This window comes from Amorphotheca resinae (genome assembly GCF_003019875.1).
Source record: "Amorphotheca resinae ATCC 22711 unplaced genomic scaffold M430scaffold_4, whole genome shotgun sequence".
Taxonomy (NCBI): Eukaryota; Fungi; Ascomycota; class Leotiomycetes; order Helotiales; family Amorphothecaceae; genus Amorphotheca; species Amorphotheca resinae.
The window spans coordinates 1,436,644-1,458,162 of NW_020194474.1; the positions used below are offsets into that span (position 1 = coordinate 1,436,644).

Here is a 21,519-nt window from a genome sequence, read left to right on the forward strand (position 1 = left end):
GAGCTCCCTCTTTCGGGCTTGCCTCGGTGGTTCTCCTGGCGACTTGTCCCGTGTCATTCGTGTTGTATTTCGTGTTATCCGCGTGCGGTGACGTCTTTGCGCATCTCCCCACCACAGGGCCACGGTGCGCCGACGGTGGGCAGCGCAGGGCGCAGGGGGACATATCGTTGCTGATTGCTGATTGTGGGTGAAGAAGGACGGACGGGATCTGCAGACTGTCAAGATCGGGGAGGGTGTGGCACGGTGGCACGGTGGCCCTAAGTCTCCTGCAATTCCTGCATCTCGGCGTCATGTTGCACGAAGGTACGAAGGTTGAGAAGCACGTTATCATGAAAGTGCCTGACGTCGCTTAAGACAGAGACATGTCACTGATGGGATATGAATAGATACACTGTGTACTCACGCGAGTAGTAGACAATAGTATCATTACCTTATCTAATATCAACAGCAAGGAACCAGGCATCCGGGGTTCCTTCCCCATTGCCCCACGCCGCATCGCTCTTTCCCCCTGCGGACTGATGACGTCGGTGCCGCCCCGGCTGTTTGAACTGTGCAAAGGGACAATGTAAGGTGGCTTAGTCAGCACCACCGTGATAGGGCTAGCGACCAATCAGCACTCGCTTCTTCTCTCCATACCCCTGTCCCGCCCGCGATGATCTCTTCATCCCGCCCATCGTCTCTTTCTCTTCTCCTCCTCGTAGGGATCATCATTCCCCCCTCCTAACCCTCCTAACCCTCCCGATGCATCCTGATTTGCCCCGTCGAGACAGCGCCCGACAATCGTGCCATATCGCGGATGGCGTCGCATCTTTCTTCTCCGAGCCAAGACCACAAGAGAATGCTGTCCGCCCGCCCCAGGGAGAGAGACATATGCCTGCGTCAAGGAAACATCAGCTATATATACCCCGTGCGTCCTTCCCTTCGTCGCGCCTCTCTCTCTCTCTTTTCCCCCTCCATTTCCCCTCTTCCCCCCCATTTCTCACCCCTCCTCCTCCTATTCTGCCTCTACTGGCTGGCCCGGAGACAGATAGATATACATATAGATAGATACAACCAGTTATCTATTGTCTATATTCCCTTCATCTCCTCCTCCCCCCCCCGCGATTCCCCATCCACATCTGGTCAACATGCCTGGGAGCGTGTCTGTCAATGTGGCTGGCGCCGCGCCCAAGTTTGCCGGCCTCAGTGGCAAGCGTCTGGGCCTGCTGGTTTCCATCATCTCAACCAACGGCTTTCTTCTTTTCGGGTACGATCAGGGAGTCATGTCAGGGATTATCAGTGCCGCCCCCTTCAACGCCTACTTCCCCGACACCCTGAACGACAGTGTCTACCAGGGCTTCGTGACCGCTATCTACGAGGTCGGATGCTTGATCGGCGCCATGTTCATCCTGACTTATGGTGACCGGCTCGGACGACGGAGAGCGGTATGTTTCCCCCCCCATCACCAGAATCCCGTGGGGCGTGGCTAATCAGAACGAAAAGATGATGCTTGGTGGCTTGATCATGATCATCGGGGTTATCATTCAGGTCTCGGCTGTCAAAGGACATCGGGCAACGGCGCAGCTGATTATCGGCCGAACCGTCACCGGCATAGGCAACGGCATCAACACGTCGACCATTCCCACCTACCAGGCCGAGTGTAGTCGCACGGCCAACCGCGGGCTTCTCATCTGTATCGAGGGCGGTGTCATCGCCTTCGGCACCATGATCGCCTACTGGATTGACTATGGCGCGTCGTACGGGCCCGACAACCTCACCTGGCGATTCCCCATCGCTTTCCAGATCGTCTTCGGCCTGGTGCTCATCTACGGCGCCTGGGTTCTCCCCGAGTCTCCCCGCTGGCTTCTCTCCAAGGACCGTCACGAGGAAGGCATGAACGTCATTGCCGCCCTGGCGGGACTCGATGTGAATGACGAGGAGGTCCTCTTCCAAAAGACTCTGATTCTGGACAGCATTCAAGCAAGCAGTGAACTCAGCAAGACCCCGATGAAGGCCCTTTTCACTGGTGGAAAGACGCAGCACTTCCGTCGTCTCTGCTTGGGCGCGTCCTCGCAATTCTTCCAGCAACTCGGAGGCTGCAATGCAGTCATCTACTATTTCCCCATTCTCTTCCAAGACGCTATCGGGACCAGTCACAACCTGGCGCTCCTGCTGGGTGGTGTCAACATGATCGTCTACGCCATCTTTGCCACCGTCTCCTGGTTCATCATCGAGCGTGCTGGACGTCGCAGAATTTTCTTGGTCGGTTCAATTGGACAATGCCTGAGCATGGTTCTCGTCTTCGCTTGTCTCATCCCGGACCACGGCACTGGCCCATCCGCGAAAGGGGCGGGTGTTGGTCTCTTCACCTACATCGCCTTCTTCGGTGCGACCTGGCTCCCCCTCCCGTGGCTCTACCCCGCCGAGATCAACCCGCTGCGGACGCGTGTCCGCGCAAACGCCTTGTCGACCTGCACCAACTGGCTCTTCAATTTCCTGATCGTCATGGTGACGCCCGTCATGATCACCAACATCCGTTGGGGCACCTACCTCTTCTTCGCGGTCATCAACGCCCTGTTCATCCCCGTCATCTACTTCTTCTACCCCGAGACCAAGAGGCGTTCCCTCGAGGAGATCGACATCATCTTCGCCAAGGGATACACGGAGAAGATCTCCTACGTCAAGGCTTCCTTCGACCTGCCCTTCCTCAGCGACCGCGAGGTCGAGACCATGGCCCGCCAGTACGGCTTCGTGGATGCCGATGACGAGTACAAGATTGGCGAGCAGAGCGACAAGGCCGAGAAGGCCGAGCGAGAAGAGAAGGAGATCGCCGACGGCTCCAAGAGCGAGAGCGAATGAGCGCTCTTTGTCCCATAAATTGGTATTGATTGATTTGATTGATTGAAGTCTGGGTGCATTTACAGCCTATCCAACATGTACATGTACATGTAGCCTTGGGACTATTTCTCGGGGACGTCCTCACACATACACACCCCTTCGAGATGGCGTTTTGGGGAAATTGACACGGTTATATATATCCATGTGGAGGCTCCCGTTCTAGGGATAGATAAACACTACAGAGATAGATTTTTGAACCATAGATACCAGGTAGAGCATTTTTCCAATTGACACCTTTTTTAAACAATGAACTTGACTACTCTCGCTCGCACTGTTCGTGATCTGCATTAATTAGGAGTAAGAGAAATCTTCATTTAAAGTGAATGAAACCGACTGAAGTCAAAATGAAGTTAAACTTAAAGTTAACTGGACCCTTTCAAATCGTTAATTCAATAATGGGTCGGGTCAATCAATCAAATGAATAATGGGTCAGCCATCAAACCAGCAGCGAGACCCTCTTCTTAAGGTACGAAACCAAACCAAACCAACCGACCCACCCTATCTAAGGTAATCCACCGACCTATATCTAATCCACCCACCCACCTACCCACCGCCCCTCCCGCTTACACATCAAGCCTCGAGTTTCTTTCTATACCTAGTTTCGAGTTTCCTTTTCTTTATAAACGGTTAAAAGATATGCTTAAGACTTGTTATGCTTAAAAGTTATGGTTAAGGATTGTGCCTAAAACATATGCTTATGCTTAAATTGTGGACAATCACATGATTTCAAGTTGTTGGGTGCTTTTAAACTTCTCTTTCTTTTGGTTTTATGGTTTTGTGCATGATGAGGAAAAAAGAGGGGCGGGGAGACGGGGAGAGAGAAGTCTCTCTCTCACTCGTATCGTATAGATAGCGGTCGAGATTCTTTCCCTGTGCTACACATCTCACATTATCCCAAACTCTCTCCTTGTGCTACACATCTCACATCAGCCCAAATTCCCTCCCTGCATCCACCCATCCATCCATCCATCCACACAGAGACAAGACAATCACAGGCTCACCTCTCCTATCTTACACTCACAACTCCCGACCTGATTCCCGAGTCGCGAGGGGAGACTGCGGGGGGTTTCAGATGTCGATTTTGCCTGATGTGCCTTCGCCTTCCATTAACAATCACGGCCGCCGTCTGGGCTATGATTTGGGAATTGGAGAACGCGGGGTAAGCGGTACGGGGAGGGAGCAGGGGTCTTTTGGGGGAAGGGGGTGGTATAAAAGGATGGATAGGGGAACGGGGGAGGTTTAGTGTTTTTGGTATTTGAAAGTTTGTTGGGTTAAGTTTGATTAATTGACGTTTGGAAATTGACGTTTGAGAGCGAGACAAAAAGACAAGATGGAGAGTCAAGTACATACCTTGAGTGAGGCGGGTGCGGAGGGGATACGGAAAAGTATGCATAGTTTCCCTCTCCCTCTCTTCTCTCCTCCCCCATAGGACTATTCATTCTCCTCAACCCTCAACTGACACAAACGCCAGCAATCGACGCCGCAACCTCCGACCCCACGACACAGATCCCCGGCTGCGTCTTCGTGGCCGTGAACCGCGCCGGCGAGGAGCTAATCTCGCACGCCTCAGGAAGAATGAGCGTCGACACGCCCGCACCCATGACGCTAGACAGCGTGTTCTGGATCGCCTCTTGCACCAAGATGATCACTGGCATTGCGTGCATGCAGCTGGTGGAACAGGGAAAGCTGACTCTGGATGATGCGGAGTTGGTGGAGGGCATCTTGCCGGAGGTGAAGAGGGCGGTAGTCTTCACGGGTTTTGATGAGAAGACGGGAGTACCGGGTGTGAGGAAGAAGGAGACAGGCATTACGTTGAAGATGTTGCTGACCCATACGGGTAGGTGATCTCTCCTCCCCTCCTTCTTCCCCGGTGGGGAGATGAGGCGCGTACAGATTGGCATTGCTAATGACAGGGTAGCGGGGTTTGCATATCCGCTCTTCTATTCCGAGTCGAGAAAACTGACCTTGCCGGTGGGAATTGAGGAGTGGGCGCGGAAGCTCGAGGATATAGAGGGTCCGTTGATGTTTGAGCCGGGGACTCGCTGGAGTTATGGGGTAAGTTTCGAAATCTGTCGCGAGAGAAGAGACAGGAAAACAAGAGATGACAAGGTTCTAGACAGGAGTCGACTGGGCAGGCGTTCTCGTCGAGCGCATCTCGGGCCTATCTCTCGAGGAGTATTTCCAGAAACATATCTTCGAACCCCTCGGCATCAAAAACATCACCATGTTCCCTTCCGCCACCATGAAAGCGAACCTAGTACACATGCACCAACGCTATTCCGATGGTAAGATCAAGACGCGCGGGCATATCCAACGCGGACCCCTGAACCACAGCAGTAGCGACGAGATCTTCAACTCCGGTGGTGGAGGCTGTTTCGCGCAGCCGCAGGAATATCCCAAGATAATCGCGACGCTGCTGAACAATGGCACTTCCCCGCACACCGGCATCCAGATCCTTAACCCTGCTACAGTCGATCTCATGTTTACCAACCACATCCCCGAGATGCCAAACTTCGCCAGGGAGCCCATCGAGGCCGCGATGCCCGAGCTGACGAATCCCATCGCGGAGCTCTATCCGCAACCGCATGATCAGCCGCAGGGCTGGGGTTTGACATTCATGCTCACCATCAGTGAGGGTGCATCGGGCAGAGGAAGGAATACTGGTTGGTGGGCCGGCCTGTCGAACTTATATTGGTGGTGTGATAGGGAGAGGGGCGTGGGTGGCATTATTGCGAGTCAAATTCTACCCTTCGCCGGTGAGTTCTCATAGCGACGCTATACCAGCAGCGATTGATACTAATCTGGTCGCAGATCCTCAAGTCCTGAGTCTCTGGGCGCAAGTCGAGGCAGCTGTTTATCAAGGCTGATGCACCACCGCAGGCTGATCTCTAGAGAAGCACTTGCTTTAAGCATTTCTTTTTTCAACGGTGAGATTGGATAACAGAGCAAACGTAATAATTTGAAGGTTTGAAGAAGATGCAGCCTTGCTTACATCTCACTTGCTTGATTTCTTATCAAAACAATTCAAATTTCAAAATTTCAAAAAAAGAAAGAAGAAAAATTCAGACTCTGCGATCGATTTCTCGACCATAGTTAATTCCTACGTCGATTATATAATCGCATCGGTCAAAACGGCTCAGCGCCAATGATTGGAGTTGCTGGCAAAGTATAAAGATCTGACACCTGAAATGAGCCCGGTAAAAAGTCAAAAGAGAACTGATCATTTCCATTGACCGAAGCCATGAAGTGATCAGATGAATCAAATTAGGGTCTTACCGCGATTCGAACGCGGGGCCTCTCGCAATTAAGAACTTAAGGTAAACCCTAAGCGAGAATCATACCACTAGACCATAAGACCTGTTGATTGATGTTGATAGCTTGGCGACATCTGAGGTGATATAGTTAGGAGCTGGGAGCTGAAAGCCTCAACAGGGATATGGAACGAATGATGGAGGCGTGGCTCTTGCTGCTATAACAAGCGCGGAAGGTCTCGAAGTGCATTGAAGCAGTGCATTGTCGGCCTTGGGATCCCACTTGTCTCTTTGCAGTTCGTTGTATATCCCTCCACAGCTTTGAGCCTGTTCTTTAGCTCTGCCTCTGCACTGCTCCGGGCCTGAGCCTGTGAGGCTGTGACACATTAGAACTATCTATAGTGTCATATTGAATCTGAATAATGACAAGTGCCACCGTAACAAACGAGGGAATGGAAACGGAAGGATAAAAATAAAGCCGGAGTGTGACAATTATGCGGAGAAGTGAAGCTGCCCAAACCAAAGCCTGTTGGTTGGCTGCCGACTGGCTTCCACCGTGGAACGTCTTGTTACACATTCGAGGATTCGGTAGTATGATCGTTGCGGATACCAAGTTGTAGATGTACCGAAGTGTGAGTCGTTGTTGAGCCTGTCACGATTGCAAGCGGGAGCGTTGACTCCGCCAATGTTGATTGTGATGGTCTGCAAGCCCTGCTGAAACCTAGAAGAGGCCATAAGTAAAGCATGCATTTAGCTTGTGTGTATTCATACCGGTAATATGGACCTCCATCCCGAGTGATATTGGGTCAACCAATTTGGTAGCTATCCCGAGGACTAGTTTATCGTCCGAAAGTAATGCTAGAAATTGCTGAAGAAGTGACAGAACAAGAAGGATGAATATAGTTCATAATGGTGTGTTTTGGGTGTAGGTTGGAAGAATGATGAAAGACTGGGGGGACAAGAGGAAATTTTAGCTCCCACATATCGCACTTCGCACCTTCTCTATGCTACCTTTAGACTCGAAGAACTGAACACACGAAAACATTGTTCGGTTCATAATAAATCAGCAGATACGACTCCAGTAGACACTTCCTTCTATACTTCCAGTACCATTCGGGTCCATGCCTAAGGCGATCACGCACCTGACATTGAAATTTGACAACTAGGTATGTAAGATGAATTTGACAACTGGGTAATATACCCATCTATATGTATAGATATTTGTGTATTTATGGCGACAAATCTAAGGGAATTGCTCTTGGTTCTTCCCCTTTATCATGGTTTGCGTTCGGAGTTGATCTTGGGAATAGAGGCAGCTCCTGACAACTATATCAGGCCCGTGACTTCTCTCATTCCGACATATGACTTGAGTCTTCACTGGATAGACTTGAATGGCAATCGAGTATCGAGGCAATATCCTCAGTTATTAATCTCATCTCATTACTGATGAGTATTCAGATTTCATGTTTCCCAAGGGGTCTTCTCTTCAGACGGCTCTCGAGGCTTCGAGGCTGGTGGGAGGACAAAGCAGTATGTTGGCAACCAAGTGATCAATTGAACTAAAGAAGTAAAAGAAGGAGGAGCTTATTTTCTTCCATGGAAGGATTGGGAATGAAGAGACGGCGACGCAGAGTACAATCTTGCTAGTGAGAGGAATCGTCTGGTTTCCCCTTTTTCGAAGGTGAGGTGGATTATCCGGGCGCTTATGTAATAAGCAGAAGCCAAAAAGGGCAAAAAAAAGAAACCCAGGAGCTGGGGTTGTAGTTTATTTCAAATTGGGTCTTACCGCGATTCGAACGCGGGGCCTCTCGCAACAAAGACTCAGGGTAATCCCTAAGCGAGAATCATACCACTAGACCATAAGACCCTTGCTGAATGTTGATGCTATATTGGACATCTGAGGTGATATAGCTGGTTGCCTAAGCCGTAACATAACAGGCATGGATGGGTGGCTCTCGTCGACAATACCTGCCCAGGAGGGTAGGCAGACACTTTTGCGACGTGCAACAATAATGATTCACGTGCTATTTTTCTCAACCATGGGGAAACGAAGACAGAAGGGCTTATTGTTACGAGTGTAATAATAAGTTCTTCAGCTATTATGTGTTCCTCTGAGTATTAACCCCCACACGTCTCCCTCGCCCCCCCCCCCCTTTTTCTCAAAAATTTGAAGTCCTATGAGGCTTCATGTCTGCTGGATGCAGTGAGTGCACGTGACTAGATTGTCGATGGCCACATCAGTGATAAAGGAGATTAGTAACGCCGTCGTAACAGAAGAGTTCAAGAAACAGACCAGGTATTTTACTCCGTACAAAATGTTCTTATTTCAGGTGATTCATTTGGCTACGCGACTCGTATCCTGCTTGGGTTCTACTCCGTAGAGTTGAAATCGGTCTCGCAACAACTTCCCAGTTGCCGATGAGGATTTGCTCGTGTTCATTCCGAGTCATGCTAGATTTACATGTGGTTTCCTAGCTAAACATCTCCATGATGACCAGTTCTTGAAATGATTTGCGTCAGAACCGCCACACGACTGGAACCTGAAGTCGAGACACCGCTGGGACTAGCTAGTCCCGAGGTTCAACTTCATCATTCTTCCTGGAATTGTATTTGTACGCTTATCTGAGAACTCCAACCACCGGTAAAAAAGCCGGCAGTCTATGGTTGCGTTTTTTGATTATCTCGTGCTTGATATCGGTTTTGCTAACCGGATTCTCAAATGTCTGCGAGTGGGCTTCAAAAAGGCGGCAAGGCCTGAGACTGTGCTCCGTGTAGAGGAGCAATGCAGAGAGGCATCTCTGCGAGGCCGCAGCCGGAAATATGCTAGAGGGGCATAGGACCCGTATAGCTCATCATGGCTTCCGGGGCCTCAAGTAAATCGGTGATTTAGAGGCCCATGCGAACTATAGCACTTCCAAGTCCCAGCAACACTAAATCCCATAACTCGTAGACCTCGGAGAAGATTGCTGAAAAGATACCACACATGTTGGCTCGATATATGTGTCCTGACAGAAGTTGTCGACTGAAGTGTTTGAAGGGCGGGGTTTTGAAGCACTTGAGGAGGTACTGTCGTTATATATATTTCCGACGCAGATCGACTTGCCGAGCCCGGTGATGGTTCGCAATGATTTCCACTGTCGAATCGACTTACCTGGTGATATGATAGCCAATATAATATGCCTGTAAGTGTGTACCTCGTGAGAGGGACAGTCACAAGTAACAACGGCTGCGCCTGATGGCCGGCATATCCGCCTTCGGGATTCAGTCATAGAAACGTCAAGTGCTTACTTCCTGACCGGCATCTGGCAGGACAGGTTGATGTCAATATTGTCAAGGATTCTGCTGTGTGTAGAGCTAAAGACCAAGAACGAGCAACTCGACGTGGTGATCTCGTCTTCCATTGGCTTGGAGAGTCCATCACGTGGCGTGGCTGACCGCAGCCGACTTCTGAAATCGGCTTAGCTGGAGAGTATCTCAGCCTCGTCCGAAAGCTGTCCTCAAAGATTTCTGGGGTAGCATGAGAACAACAGAACCCTTGGTTGAATACCATACGACACGGTACACCAACGATATATTCACATCCATCGAAAGAGAATCTCTCTACAGTTCGAATTTACCAATAATTTATAGCGATATATATCCACAATGGAGGACACCGAGAGTTTCACACTGCTGCCCATCCGCCTCGATCCCACGTCAAAAGCTATAACCTCCACCTCCAACTCACGCGCTCTTCAAGAAGAACTCGCTACCTTGAACAACCTCCACCGCTCCCTGCTTAGCATCGAATCTCCAGTCCCACCTCCTCCGATTCCCGTGAATCCAAAACGCTCTGCCAACATCACCAAGCTTCGAGAATCAGGAAATACCGAATTCCGCAAAGGCAAGCATCAAGAAGCCATAAAGTTCTATGGTCTCGGATTACAGATGGCTCTTACCCGACCTCTGTGGGAACCTCAGGGATTAGTGAGAGATGAGGTTGCGGGCTTGTATGCCAATCGAGCCCAGGCGCATATGGCCATGATGAACTGGGTCGAAGGGGCGGTGGATGCGGAGGCTAGTGTCGAGGCCAAGAGGGTGGGAAATGCGAAGGCTTGGTGGAGAAGGGGTAGATGTTTGTTGGAGATGGGCAGGCTGGAAGAAGCGAAGGAATGGGTCGGACGGGGGCTCGAGATGGAGGGCAATGAGGCCGATTTAGTAGGGCTTTTGAAGGAGATTGAGGAGAGGAGGAAGAGGGCTTGAGCGTCAACCACACCAAGTCTCTTTCGCTCGATGTGATTTTCAGGAAGAAGATGGGCTGGTTTCCAGATCAAATACCTCAGACCGAAAGTGTCTGCCTCTCTAAGGGATCGATTGGAATGGCGTACGCATGTGGACTGGAGTCTGGCGTTAGGTGTTATGTGGCTCAATGCGGCCCACAAATTGTGAGAATAATATCAGTATTCCTATCAGCCATGGCCCAGATTGAAGATTTGACCGTGCTGCTGTTCTTTCATCTAATCCCAGCTGGGCTGTGGCATTTCCTTCTATAATGAGGTATCCTGGCATGATTGCGACCGATACAGTGATACTTCGTAGTCTTATAAGTCGCAGTGGGGAAGTCCCGCATTGTGTTGAGTATCAACCGATATAATCTATTCTCTTTCACTGCGTTCTACCTATGCAACGCAAATTTCGGCCGATTTATACCGCGAGAATCTCCCCTGACATGGCGTTCAAAATCGATTGCCGAACATACGTTGGAGAATCTTCCTATGTTTTCCTGTTTGGAGTTGATATTCAATCTCCTTGGAATTGCTTTTGGGATTTAAGTTTCGTTATGAGAATTATGGAGAATTACAGAGGAGATGCTCTGCTGCTCAGAGCCACTGGGGTTCCTAGAGTCTCTTCATATACCACAGCAGTGATGGTGGTTCTAAATGTGACGGCAAACTTTCCACCATTCACAGTATCTTGAAAGGTTTAGTCAGAACCTACTTCTCGAGCTCAAATGTCATCGATTTAATTGTGATTATCTTCTATCTTACATTGGCTTACTCACACACTCCATCGAAGTGTTTCTTTGTACTTGCATAAGAGAAACCCCCGTTTCCCTCCGCCTAACGCTTTAGGCGCTTTCTTGGCCTACTAATAGCTGCATCAATTATCCCCTCCAGAGATTGCTCATCCAGCTCTGTAACACTCAGCTCCATCTCATCAACGGGTGATGTTTCTTTAGTACTATCTTTCCTCCCAACTGACGTAAGGAGTCTCTTTACCTCTCTCACTACCGCTTCATCGATTTCAACACCAGCAGCGAAACATTGCCTTGCATAGCAGTCAATGTCATGCACAACCTGGTCTACCAGAGTCTCGAAAATATGCTTCTCTTTGGCAAATTGCTTCAAAAGAGTAGCGAATTCGGCCTGCTCATCATACTGATGCATCTTTCCCTTACCCTTAGCCTGTACAACTAACTTCTTCGCTGCCTCCGCCACCGACTGATCGACCTCGTGCTTCTCATCCTCTAGATAATTACTGTATAGTTCCAACGTGGATAACAAGTGGTCTTTGGAGACTTGGATGCTGTTAGCTATCATTGAATCTGTCCCCGATGCATTGGCCTCTTGCCCGGTTGCGAGGTCGCAATTTTCAAGCCATTCTCTCGTGCGTTCTTCGAATCCCTCTAGCCCTAGCCAAGATGGTGCTTGAGCTCCGTTATATTTTCCAGCGTTGTACAGGATCCGCAGTTGTTGTTGTCCCGACCCACGCATTGGAACCCCTTCCTCGAGTCGCATCTCTTTTCTTTGGCCGCCCAGCTCCGCAAGTATCAAATGTGCCCGTTCTGCGAAGGTTTGTAGCTCACGATTTTGAAGATCTCGTATAATTTCCAGGTCTTGTGCAGTAGGCTTCCTGATCTCTATAACATTGTCTAAGTCCATGTTGAATATTGAGTACATATTGTACTTGCAGATCAGGAGGATAATATCTTCGCGGTTGATGACTTTTCTAGGATCTAAGAGTTTGTCGGACAAGATTTCTTCTGGTGAGAGATGAAGATTCTCTTTATGTTGCTGGGGAGCTAGATTGTCCATGTTGGAGTCTCTTCCAGTTACTGTATTTATTGGAGTGGTGTGAAATTGATATTCATTGATTTCTGTGGTCAAGCTCAACCTTTTATAGCTGGTTTTTGGGCAAGGGGATATTGTTTGACGTTTATGACTGTGAATGATCATATTAGGCATATATATGATTTATAGTAGTTGTGAATCACGATCTCATCTGCAGCGGTCATAAGTACAGAAAATTTGTTTGGCTGTTATACGATATTGTATACAGCTTGAGATTGATGCCGCTAAAGATATGAATGATACTATTTCGTGTGTAAAAACAAAGGAGCTACTACATTGTGAAGTATAATGCTGTGAGCGAGTTACTTGAGCAGAACTAGAACTGGTTGAACAGATAGTGGTCTTTTCATCTCAGGCTTGCTTAAGCCCAAGGAATTGCTTCTCATCGCCCTCTGAGATAGTATCTTACATGAACAAGCCCATAGGCCTAGCCAATGAGTGCCTATTACAACTGTGTAAACCATTAAAATTGTACAACCAAGTTTAACCAATTTTACCGTGTCTTATGCAACCCGGGCCCATGCTAACTCAAAACGCCAATCCAAATATGCATCACGATCCGCTAGGACCAGCCTCTTCATCTCCAGCACCAGGTCTTTCTGTCCTTTGCTGGCCCCCCCAGAGCAGACCGCTTAAGGTATTACTTAAAGTTCGTGCTCGGGTCATCGTTGACCAGGTGAAACTCTCAGGCTCCAATGACTTGCTTAATGTATCCGCTGTATCACCATTCTTAGATGGTGACGCGCCAAGCGCATCAATTGCCTCATCACTCCCATCCGTATATCTCTGAGACACGGATTTTGATCTTTCAACAGGGAAACGTGGCCGTCTGAGTGACCTGTTGCGCAATGGAGGATCAACTCCTCGTCGCAATGAGTCTGCCACTACTGCGCTCAAACCGCCTGAAAGTGGGGATACTAATGGCCCAGGCATTATGCGGGATATTGTATTCTTTGCCGGCGTGAGTGGTCTCTCCGCTTGTAGTAATACAGGCGCTTGCTGAAGATCTGGATGTGTATCTATATTGCCTTGAGTAACAGATCTTGCAGTAGGTGGCTTTGAAGGGTCGATGAAAGATGTATGTGCTTCCGTAGGGGGGAGAGTCGAGGAAGTCGTGCGGTGTAACCCCTGAAGGCTTGGATGCCTTACAGCCCGAAGGGGTTCGTCAGTCGGACTTTGCCATGGGTTGCTGAGAAGTGGCACTTCCGCAGCCCCTAGCGATTGCTCCGGTGTATGATCAGATGTGGTGATACGAACTGATGGTTGGTATGATGGGCTGGAATGGACTCTTGGGGTTCGAGGACGATGCAGTGGGTCGATAAAGCTGATATGAGAGGACCTTCGCCGATCCTGAGCATCATCATCATAGTCCGAGTCATCGTTCTGGGGAGCCTTTGATGCCCGTCTTATTGGCATATCTTTTCCGGCTTCATCCGTGTACCGTGTATCTTCTCTTGTCGGATCTTGGTCAATGAGACTTATCCTTTCTTCTCGTTCCTCATCTGACGATTCCTCATCTTCGCCATTGACATTTCGGGGTCTGCCGCTTGTGATGAGATAGACGCCAAAGAAAGTAAGTAAGCAACCTCCAACAAATTTTGTCATACTATGGGCAGTGGCCTTCTCGAAATCGCGATATAAGATTGCACTCCCAATAATAACTGACAGAGTGAACATGACAAACTGGACTGGAATAACTTGCGTAGAGTCGAAGCGCTGCAAGGCCCTGTTGATGTATTTGACTTGCATCAGGGCAGTACCGATAAGTACGGCCAGGAGTGCATAGGTGACTGGCGTCGTAAAAGCTCTCCAGAGTGTAGAAGAAAGCATCGATGCAACCCCTTTTGTTGAAAGAGCCGTATATCCACCTACAAACGTTAGTAATTGGTGCATCCAAGTTCTTTTCTGCATAGGTACCAAATAACCCAACAAGCCCCAAGTCTATCAGTATTGTCCTTCTGCCATACTTCGGGCTCGCGGACATCAAGCCACCAGTCAAAATGATAGTGATAGCCATGTAGACTTCGAACTCTGTAGTTGTGATAGCACCCCAAATCTCGTGAGGACCTAACTTCCGCTCCTGTTGCTTTGCGCTCAACACGACAGTAACTGCTCCAGCCACAGCGATCACCACTCCCCAAAAGTCCCGCAACCGGAAATGCTCCTTCAGCATAATTGGTGCAATAACGCAGTTTGATATCAAGGCCACAACTCCCAAGGGAGAAACAATAGAAGCCGGAGCGAAACCATATGCCAAAAAATTCCCAGCTTCTCCGATTGCCATCAAAACAATGCCCCCCCACCAATATGGCGATTGCAAATAACTTGAATCTGGTTTTTGGCCACTATCTGAATATGCGGTTGATTGTGAATCAGTCGAGTGAAAGGATTGCTGGAGCGGATCATCTGGTTCCTCGTCATCGTGCCCGTTCTCTTCTATGGTTTGGTTTCCATTGGGGCCGTCCTCCCTCGTTGTTCCATAGCCCCTTTGCAGCGCTTTCGCAGCATTTCTTGCTTTCTCCCTCCTTTCAGACCGCTCTTTGTGCAATCTTATATGCGCATACCGTTGTATGTTGAGCGCAAAAGATATAAGGACATTCCCTACAATCGCAGTAATTATCCCGATCAACGAGGACCATCGTTGTAGTTGCGAATCGCCAGTTGATACAACCAGTTGGGGAATCGACGGAACCGTAGCTTCAGCCCATGCCGGTGCATTTGAAGGGGTGGTTATCGCGGTACCTAGAGGTGAGGTTGGTAGATACATAGCAGTGGCACCTTAATGGACAAGCTATGCCGAGTTCATCCCACTGATACCGGCCCGCGGGCCAACTCTCTAGAATTGTGATCTTGATCAATTCATGCAATAATATGAATAAATGGATATAGATAGTCGCTGAAATACCATAGATATGAGTGCTGAATCGTCGTGTGTCGTTACAGTTGAAAGCTGGCGCACTTCACAAGACACCAAGGCCTCAGCGTCAATTTTCACGATTTCACTACCAAGTCTCGCGTAGCTCCGGCCCAGCAGCACTCGACACCATCAGCCAACCAGACTCAACAAGATGAGCGACGAAGAGGACATAGAGGTGGAAGTTCCCCAGTTGGCAGAGGATGATCCTATGAGGGCATTTTTACCCCAGTCTTTTGGAAAGAAGGAAAAGCAAGCAGATGTCGCGGCGCAAATTGGTCGAACGAAGCGCACAGTGGCGAGCCCAGAGAAGTCAAAGGATGAACAACAGAAGATCAAGCAAGCGCCAGCATCTAACGATTCGCGATCCAACGATGAGGATGACTCTGACGACTCTGACGACTCGGATCAATCTGACGACGATGAATTCCCAGTCTCTCATGAGCTAGTCCTCAAGACCCACGAGCGCGCTGTCACTACAACTTCTTTGGATCCCTCAGGATCGAGATTAGTCACTGGATCAACAGACTGTACCTTGAAGCTCCATGATTTTGCATCTATGACACCTACGACCCTTCGAGCATTCAAGAGCGTGGATCCAAATGCTTCAAAGACCTCAGCGAACTCGGAAACACATCCCATCAACCATGTCGAATTCAACCCATTATCTGGGGGAACATTCCTTTGCGTCTCGGCGCATCCGCAAGCAAAGGTCATGAATAGAGACGGGGAGGTCCTCGCAGAATTTGTCAAGGGGGATATGTATCTGAGGGATATGAACAACACTAAAGGGCACATTTCAGAAGTCACCACAGGTACATGGAATCCCGTTGATAGAAATATCTGCGTTACAGCCGGTACAGACAGTACACTGCGGATATGGGATGTGAATTTCAGGAGGAGTCAAAAAGAAGTCATTGTGCATAAGTCTAGGGTGGCAGGATCAGCTGGAAGAACAAGAATGACAGCAGTAGCTTGGGGAAGCCCTCTCCAAGGGGGTAATAATGTGCTGGTTGCTGCGGCTCTCGACGGAAGCCTTGTCATGTGGAGCGGAGATGGGCCGTATTCAAGACCTGCAGCAGAGATCCGGGAAGCACACAAGCCCGATACTTGGACTGGAGGTATCGATATTAGCTCAGATGGTCGAATGGTTATCACCAGGGGTGGTGATGATCTGATAAAGCTCTGGGATACTAGAAAGTTCAAAACGCCTGTGGTCACAGTATCACATCCTTCTACGTCGGATCATTATCCCGTTACGAACATCAAATACTCGCCCACATCGTCCAGTATCATTACTGGTTCCGCATCTGGCCACCTCCACATCTTGAACCCTGGAAACCTCAAACCCGAACTTGTCACTCCAGTGACGCCTGGATCTCCACTGATAACAGTCCAATGGCACCCGAAACTCAATCAAATCGTCACGGGTTCTGCCAATGCCGAAGTACACGTTCTATATAATCCTAACACGTCTGTACGCGGCGCTGTGGATGTTATGTCTCGTGCGCCAAAGAAGAGACACGTGGATGATGATCCAAACTTCACCACAGACCAGTCAGCTGGTATGGCTGGAGACGAAGTTGCCCCTGGTGGAGTTCCAAACTCCTTTGCTGCTCGACACCCAACCATTGGACTTACAGCTTCCGGTCGGTCACGTGATCCTCGACGGCCCCAAGTTCCCATGGTGACGCCGTTTATGAAGAGTCAACCCGACGAGGCCCACATAAATGAGAATATCCCATTGAGTAGTATGCGTGACGAGGATCCTAGGGAGGCTTTGCTGAAATATGCTGAGTTGGCGGAAAAGGAGCCTTTGTTTACGAATGCCTGGAAGGAGACTCAGCCAAAAACACAGTATGCTGAATTAAGTGACGATGAGGAGGAGGAGGGGCCGGACAAGAAGAAACTGAAGAGGTAACGGGACGAAGTCTGTGTTGGTGAACACGGCATTCAAGGCGTTTTGGGATGGAGGTAACAAAATGTAAGGATTAATAAGTCTAATGGTAAGCTACCTGCATTATAGAGGCAAATGCAAGTGCAGCGAATGTAACTTGACAGATATGGATACTGAGATCCTTTACGTCAATTCCCTGCCTCTCTTAGGTTCTCGAATTCCTACCTCCTAGTAGACCGTAAGTCAGGAAAGAATCAGCGGCAGAGAGTGATATCTGTCGCCCGATCTACCAAGCAATTGGATTAGAGATACAATTTCTTCGAAACCTATCTAGGCATAGAAATAGCAAATATTCAATCCAAGGTTGAGTTGAGCTTCTGCCCTTCATTACCCTAATGGTCGAAGGGGCCCGAGTAAGGCCCAGGGACGAAGCGCTTCAGTTATTAAAGAGGCTCGGAAGCTCAAAAGATGTTCCTATTGTGGCATCTCTTCGCTAAATACCTATTGAAACTATGGCATCAAGCTACCTATTGTGCAGGTGCTATGGCACCCATCACGTGCTTCCGAATTCACTGTGAACTCAACCTCCTCAGAGAAACTATTTCTCTCGATCTTGTTATTTTTATGCCGTGAAACACATTTTCTGTCTTCCTTTTACCTTACCTTCCCATCAGATAAACGCTAGCATTGAGCATAGTACTACTTTGACTACTTTACTACTCTCAGAGCTTCCGGATTCATCATCTCTCCAAGTGGCATCACCGACGAGTAGGTATGGCTGTCCGTCAGTTACCTGCTGAGCAGCCGAGCAAATCTCCGTTGAGTGTGGTCGATCTAGAGAATGAAGTTCATATGAAGGACGTGTTCGTTTATTCTGATAATGAGATCGGCATCGACGAGAAGATGACTACGATGTCCGAAGACGCCTCTGCACCAGACGCAGATATTAGCACTGTTGGTCCGATCCAAGTACGTTCTCATTGACATTTGCTCCTTCTTTGCTCTCTCTAATCGTATCAGACTTGTACACCAGTTTCGATCACCGATGCTTCCCCGCACACGGTCTCCACCAACGCCCAACCTGAGTTCCACAATCAGTCTAAGAGCGCCTCCCCTACTTTGGGAGGAGATGCGGGATCACATGGAGCTTCCGGTACCAATTGTCCAGTTACCATTGAAGAGCTTTGTATCTCCGCTCTGGGTTCCAAAGCAGCCGACGCAGAGGAGCAAACCTCGTCGATGATTGAGGACGCTATGCATTTACCGACAGTGCCAAGTACAGAGCGCCTTTCAACTTTGAAGGATGCCATCTACAATCCCATTCCAGAATCTCCTTCTATCAAGCACACCTCAACTTCTATGGAGAATGGCGCTATCGACGCTCACATTCCAAGGTCACCCACCCCGGAGCACATACCGTATTTTACGACTCTGGAGCCTGTCTCTACCGGTATCAATACAAGATCACACCATCGCTCCACACACGCGTATAAATCGAAGCGGCCACACCAGAATCCATATATTAAAATGGAGTGGGTCTGTGGCTTTCTCATGATCGGGCGACGAAAACGTAGCAAGAAGCCGAGACATTCGACGGTTAGCGGCACCGCGACCTCTCCGGAGAACAATGCAGCCAAGCCTGTCGTGAATAACCACAAGAAACGGGAGAAAGTAGGGCCTTATCGCTCAGCGGCTGTGTGGGAGTTCATCGGTAAGACCTTTGATAAGGGGCGGCGAGAGAAGTCGAGGAGAAAGAGGAAAAAGGGTTCGGCTAGAATGACTGCGCCATTTCACGGCCTCTCCAACCTTTCAAAGGAGGTCTTCCCTGATGAAGAGGATATTGAAATGGAGCAGGGAGAGAACGAACTCGAAGACGAATCGGGAATGTCGATGGATGGTAAGTTGAACAAGTTATTAAAGTTTGGGGCTGGCTAACAAGATTTAGAGGACTGAGTACAGAGCACACAACGTTATCGGGGCTGGGAATGCAGTTGTCTTGAACTCAAGAACGAGACATCTGGGTTGTGCACGGAGAGAAGATAGGAGAAGATGGGCTACGATCGGTAAGACCTGTTGGGGCTACTGCCTTGATTAGGATCAGTATGTTCGCCATGCTAGGTACATAAAAATAATATAATGTTTTTGTCCCCCTATCTTCTGCAATAATTGAGGCCAATTTCTATGTTCATATTTGTGGTCGTTGAACTGTTCTTTCCAATTCGTGGCTGCGAAGTCTTATCACCTCCCGTCACTCTAGAAACTTACCCACAAAACTTCAAATGTGCACAAAGCTTTCAGCTTTGTCATTTTGCTCCAATCAACCAACCTGGGAGGCTCCTTGCTTGAATTATTTAGGTCGAGCAAAAGCCTTGTATTATTAGTTGCCAACCTCGACCTGTCCTCTCGAGAACTCGGCCACAGAAGTAACACCTGACTACGTTCAGATCAGAATTTAACGGGGTTTCACGGATTGTAACAGACTGGGTTAGCCGTTTGGTGGGTGGGGTATATCCTCATGAACTTGGAAATTGCCGAAATGTATCACTTTAGGGAAAGGTTTCTCGAGATCTACCTTACCGCTGTCTCTCTGCCCAACCAACCCACCTTCGCACAATTTCATCCGTCTTTCGTATCCCCTCCCTACTTGCTTCAATCTCGAACCATTCGCGGTGTTCCCTTCCGCATGAACCGCATTTCCCGTTTCCTCGTGCCCTCTTGTCACTCAACTCAATGTGAATCAATCTCTCGACTTTGTGTACATTTGGTACTTTTCTTGGCGTTTTTGGCACATTGGTATTAGGTGAGGGAGATGATGGGTGGTAGGGGTAATAACGGATAAGTGAGAGGTTATGACCGCATTGGCGGGTCCATTGATTTAGACGTCTTTGGACATTTTGAGCTCGACCGATTTTGAGAAGCATGGTCTTTTTGTTGGGGGTTGTGGAAGCAAAGGAATTGAGAACGTCCGAAGTTCGTCGTCCCATTTGAGGTGGTGAGAGAAGGGTTGGTGCTATTTCCGAGGGAGGTGTTGAAGGAATGGATTCAGGGGTGAGCCAGAACATGTAGATGAACCCCTCATCGTCGAATTCGGAGGCTGGCTTTGCTAATTCCGCAAGAAGGAGTGCCGTTATTTGTGGGGATGTGGATGACGGTATGAGAGAGAGGAGTTCACGAGAGGAGGGGTCTCGCGATATTTTAGGCCTTTGGAGGGTTCCTTGGGGTATTCGAGATTTCGGGGTAGTAGTGTTATTTCTCGACTGGACTGGCCGTGGAGCCCTTCCACCATCTGGCTCTCCAATGCAACAGAACAGTGCTATGTTGCTTCTCGGTTTTGGACGCTTTTGCTTTGGACGGTGAGTAGAAGCCTTTACTCTGATTCCCTCCTTCTCAGGATCTGGGGCAGTCTTTCGAGCTTGCTTCCGCTGTCCGACCTCGAGAAGTCCTAATCTATCAACCAATGTATCCACGCTTGTTCGCTCCCGAATTGTGGCAGATTGTGACCCTTGGGGGAACGCATGAGCAGCCTGGTCTCTATGTTGCCAGCAGTAATTCTGAATTGGTGAAGATTGTGAGGATTTTGCGATTGCACGTCGACATGGACGTCCACTTGCTGTGAGACCTCTGCATGTTGCGGCGGGATTTTTGGAATCTGAGCGGGGTAAAAGGGATTCAGGAGTATGGGGTATGAATGGCATGCTGTGTTAGTTTGGGAGCAAGACCTATGAGCAAAACTGAGAAGGATATACCTACTGATAATTGTCTTCAGACGTGGCAGTGGGCCAGTGATTCAGGGCTTTAAGATGGCTGGGGAAGTTGTGGCTGGGAGCGCCTTAGCGCAAGGCTGATTGACTTGTCCCGTAACACGTGACATTAAATCGTCGTGACCACAGTAGAGCATACAAGATATTGGATTCGAGGAGAGGCCTAGGAGAGATCCCTAGGAGAAGTCTGAGAATCCACGATTGCTGATTCAATTCGAGGCTCCTCTGCGTGAAGGAAAAATAGATCAGTTACAACGATGTAATCAAATAAGGATTCCACATCAATAACCAGCATGGGCTTGTGGTTTAGTGGTATAATACCTCTTTAGCAAGCATACAGGTGTATCTCTACTCCTGTAACAAACTTAGAGGTGGTCCGGGGTTCGATTCCCCGCGAGTCCATTTTGTTCTCTTTTTGTAAATTTTGTGAATCTTTTGCCACTTCTACGAAGTTTGCAGGAGACAGATGATTTTTGGTTATTATTTTGAAGTCAGCCCATCCCATTATCTTCCGCCTCTCTTAGGGGTCGATTAGCGGGTGCGGGTGTTGCCGAACAAACCGCCGCTAACTGCTATACTTCGAACTTGGACAGATTCTGTGATCCTTCCTTCGGGCCTCGGCCATGCCTTTGTTCTGATTAGCTGCTTGTGTCTCCTCTTTACCGTAGAGACCTGTTCTGAAATGCGGCAGAGTATAGGCCTGAAATAA

The 21,519-nt window shown here is 48.9% G+C and overlaps 8 protein-coding genes across 8 annotated transcripts; 5 read left to right on the forward strand and 3 right to left on the reverse strand.

The window, feature by feature from the left end:
- Nucleotides 1-685: 685 nt before the first annotated feature.
- Nucleotides 686-2,888, forward strand: M430DRAFT_118689 (hypothetical protein). Its single transcript, XM_024861721.1, has 2 exons — nucleotides 686-1,424; nucleotides 1,483-2,888. Exons 1-2 carry the CDS (start codon nucleotides 1,128-1,130, stop codon nucleotides 2,836-2,838), a joined length of 1,653 nt encoding a protein of 550 aa, XP_024722469.1. The 5' UTR covers nucleotides 686-1,127; the 3' UTR covers nucleotides 2,839-2,888.
- Nucleotides 2,889-4,071: 1,183 nt separating this feature from the next.
- Nucleotides 4,072-5,869, forward strand: M430DRAFT_41081 (hypothetical protein). Its single transcript, XM_024867455.1, has 5 exons — nucleotides 4,072-4,262; nucleotides 4,349-4,714; nucleotides 4,796-4,932; nucleotides 4,994-5,633; nucleotides 5,689-5,869. Exons 1-5 carry the CDS (start codon nucleotides 4,208-4,210, stop codon nucleotides 5,742-5,744), a joined length of 1,254 nt encoding a protein of 417 aa, XP_024722470.1. The 5' UTR covers nucleotides 4,072-4,207; the 3' UTR covers nucleotides 5,745-5,869.
- A 3,904-nt stretch (nucleotides 5,870-9,773) lies between these two features.
- M430DRAFT_17874 (hypothetical protein) lies at nucleotides 9,774-10,370 on the forward strand (the record flags this gene model as incomplete). Its single annotated transcript, XM_024863754.1, has 1 exon — nucleotides 9,774-10,370. The coding sequence occupies one exon, from the start codon at nucleotides 9,774-9,776 to the stop codon at nucleotides 10,368-10,370; it is 597 nt and encodes a 198-aa protein (XP_024722471.1).
- A 773-nt stretch (nucleotides 10,371-11,143) lies between these two features.
- Nucleotides 11,144-12,202, reverse strand: M430DRAFT_274683 (hypothetical protein; the record flags this gene model as incomplete). Its single annotated transcript, XM_024865622.1, has 1 exon — nucleotides 11,144-12,202. One exon carries the CDS (start codon nucleotides 12,200-12,202, stop codon nucleotides 11,228-11,230), a length of 975 nt encoding a protein of 324 aa, XP_024722472.1. The 3' UTR covers nucleotides 11,144-11,227.
- A 588-nt stretch (nucleotides 12,203-12,790) lies between these two features.
- Nucleotides 12,791-15,005, reverse strand: M430DRAFT_99136 (hypothetical protein; the record flags this gene model as incomplete). The annotated part of the gene is made up of 2 exons (XM_024870163.1): nucleotides 12,791-14,106; nucleotides 14,156-15,005. 2 exons carry the CDS (start codon nucleotides 15,003-15,005, stop codon nucleotides 12,791-12,793), a joined length of 2,166 nt encoding a protein of 721 aa, XP_024722473.1.
- A 263-nt stretch (nucleotides 15,006-15,268) lies between these two features.
- M430DRAFT_34225 (hypothetical protein) lies at nucleotides 15,269-17,299 on the forward strand. Its single transcript, XM_024866509.1, has one exon. It carries the CDS (start codon nucleotides 15,307-15,309, stop codon nucleotides 17,071-17,073), a length of 1,767 nt encoding a protein of 588 aa, XP_024722474.1. The 5' UTR covers nucleotides 15,269-15,306; the 3' UTR covers nucleotides 17,074-17,299.
- A 524-nt stretch (nucleotides 17,300-17,823) lies between these two features.
- M430DRAFT_57655 (hypothetical protein) lies at nucleotides 17,824-19,030 on the forward strand (the record flags this gene model as incomplete). The annotated part of the gene is made up of 3 exons (XM_024868683.1): nucleotides 17,824-18,018; nucleotides 18,070-18,946; nucleotides 18,995-19,030. 3 exons carry the CDS (start codon nucleotides 17,824-17,826, stop codon nucleotides 19,000-19,002), a joined length of 1,080 nt encoding a protein of 359 aa, XP_024722475.1. The 3' UTR covers nucleotides 19,003-19,030.
- Nucleotides 19,031-19,622: 592 nt separating this feature from the next.
- M430DRAFT_99800 (hypothetical protein) lies at nucleotides 19,623-20,744 on the reverse strand (the record flags this gene model as incomplete). The annotated part of the gene is made up of 1 exon (XM_024870217.1): nucleotides 19,623-20,744. The coding sequence occupies one exon, from the start codon at nucleotides 20,742-20,744 to the stop codon at nucleotides 19,623-19,625; it is 1,122 nt and encodes a 373-aa protein (XP_024722476.1).
- Between the last annotated feature and the right edge of the window lie 775 nt (nucleotides 20,745-21,519).

What these genes read in the sequence shown, in the direction of transcription:
- M430DRAFT_41081 (XM_024867455.1), top strand. Translation starts at nt 4,208, where the DNA reads ATGGAGAGTCAAGTACATACCTTGAGTGAGGCGGGTGCGGAGGGGATA. An exon ending in GATGTTGCTGACCCATACGG is followed by an intron (nt 4,715 to 4,795) that starts GTAGGTGATCTC and finishes ATGACAGGGTAG; the next exon opens with CGGGGTTTGCATATCCGCTC. An exon ending in GGACTCGCTGGAGTTATGGG is followed by an intron (nt 4,933 to 4,993) that starts GTAAGTTTCGAA and finishes ACAAGGTTCTAG; the next exon opens with ACAGGAGTCGACTGGGCAGG.
- M430DRAFT_118689 (XM_024861721.1), top strand. Translation starts at nt 1,128, where the DNA reads ATGCCTGGGAGCGTGTCTGTCAATGTGGCTGGCGCCGCGCCCAAGTTT. An exon ending in GGCTCGGACGACGGAGAGCG is followed by an intron (nt 1,425 to 1,482) that starts GTATGTTTCCCC and finishes CAGAACGAAAAG; the next exon opens with ATGATGCTTGGTGGCTTGAT.
- M430DRAFT_34225 (XM_024866509.1), top strand. Translation starts at nt 15,307, where the DNA reads ATGAGCGACGAAGAGGACATAGAGGTGGAAGTTCCCCAGTTGGCAGAG.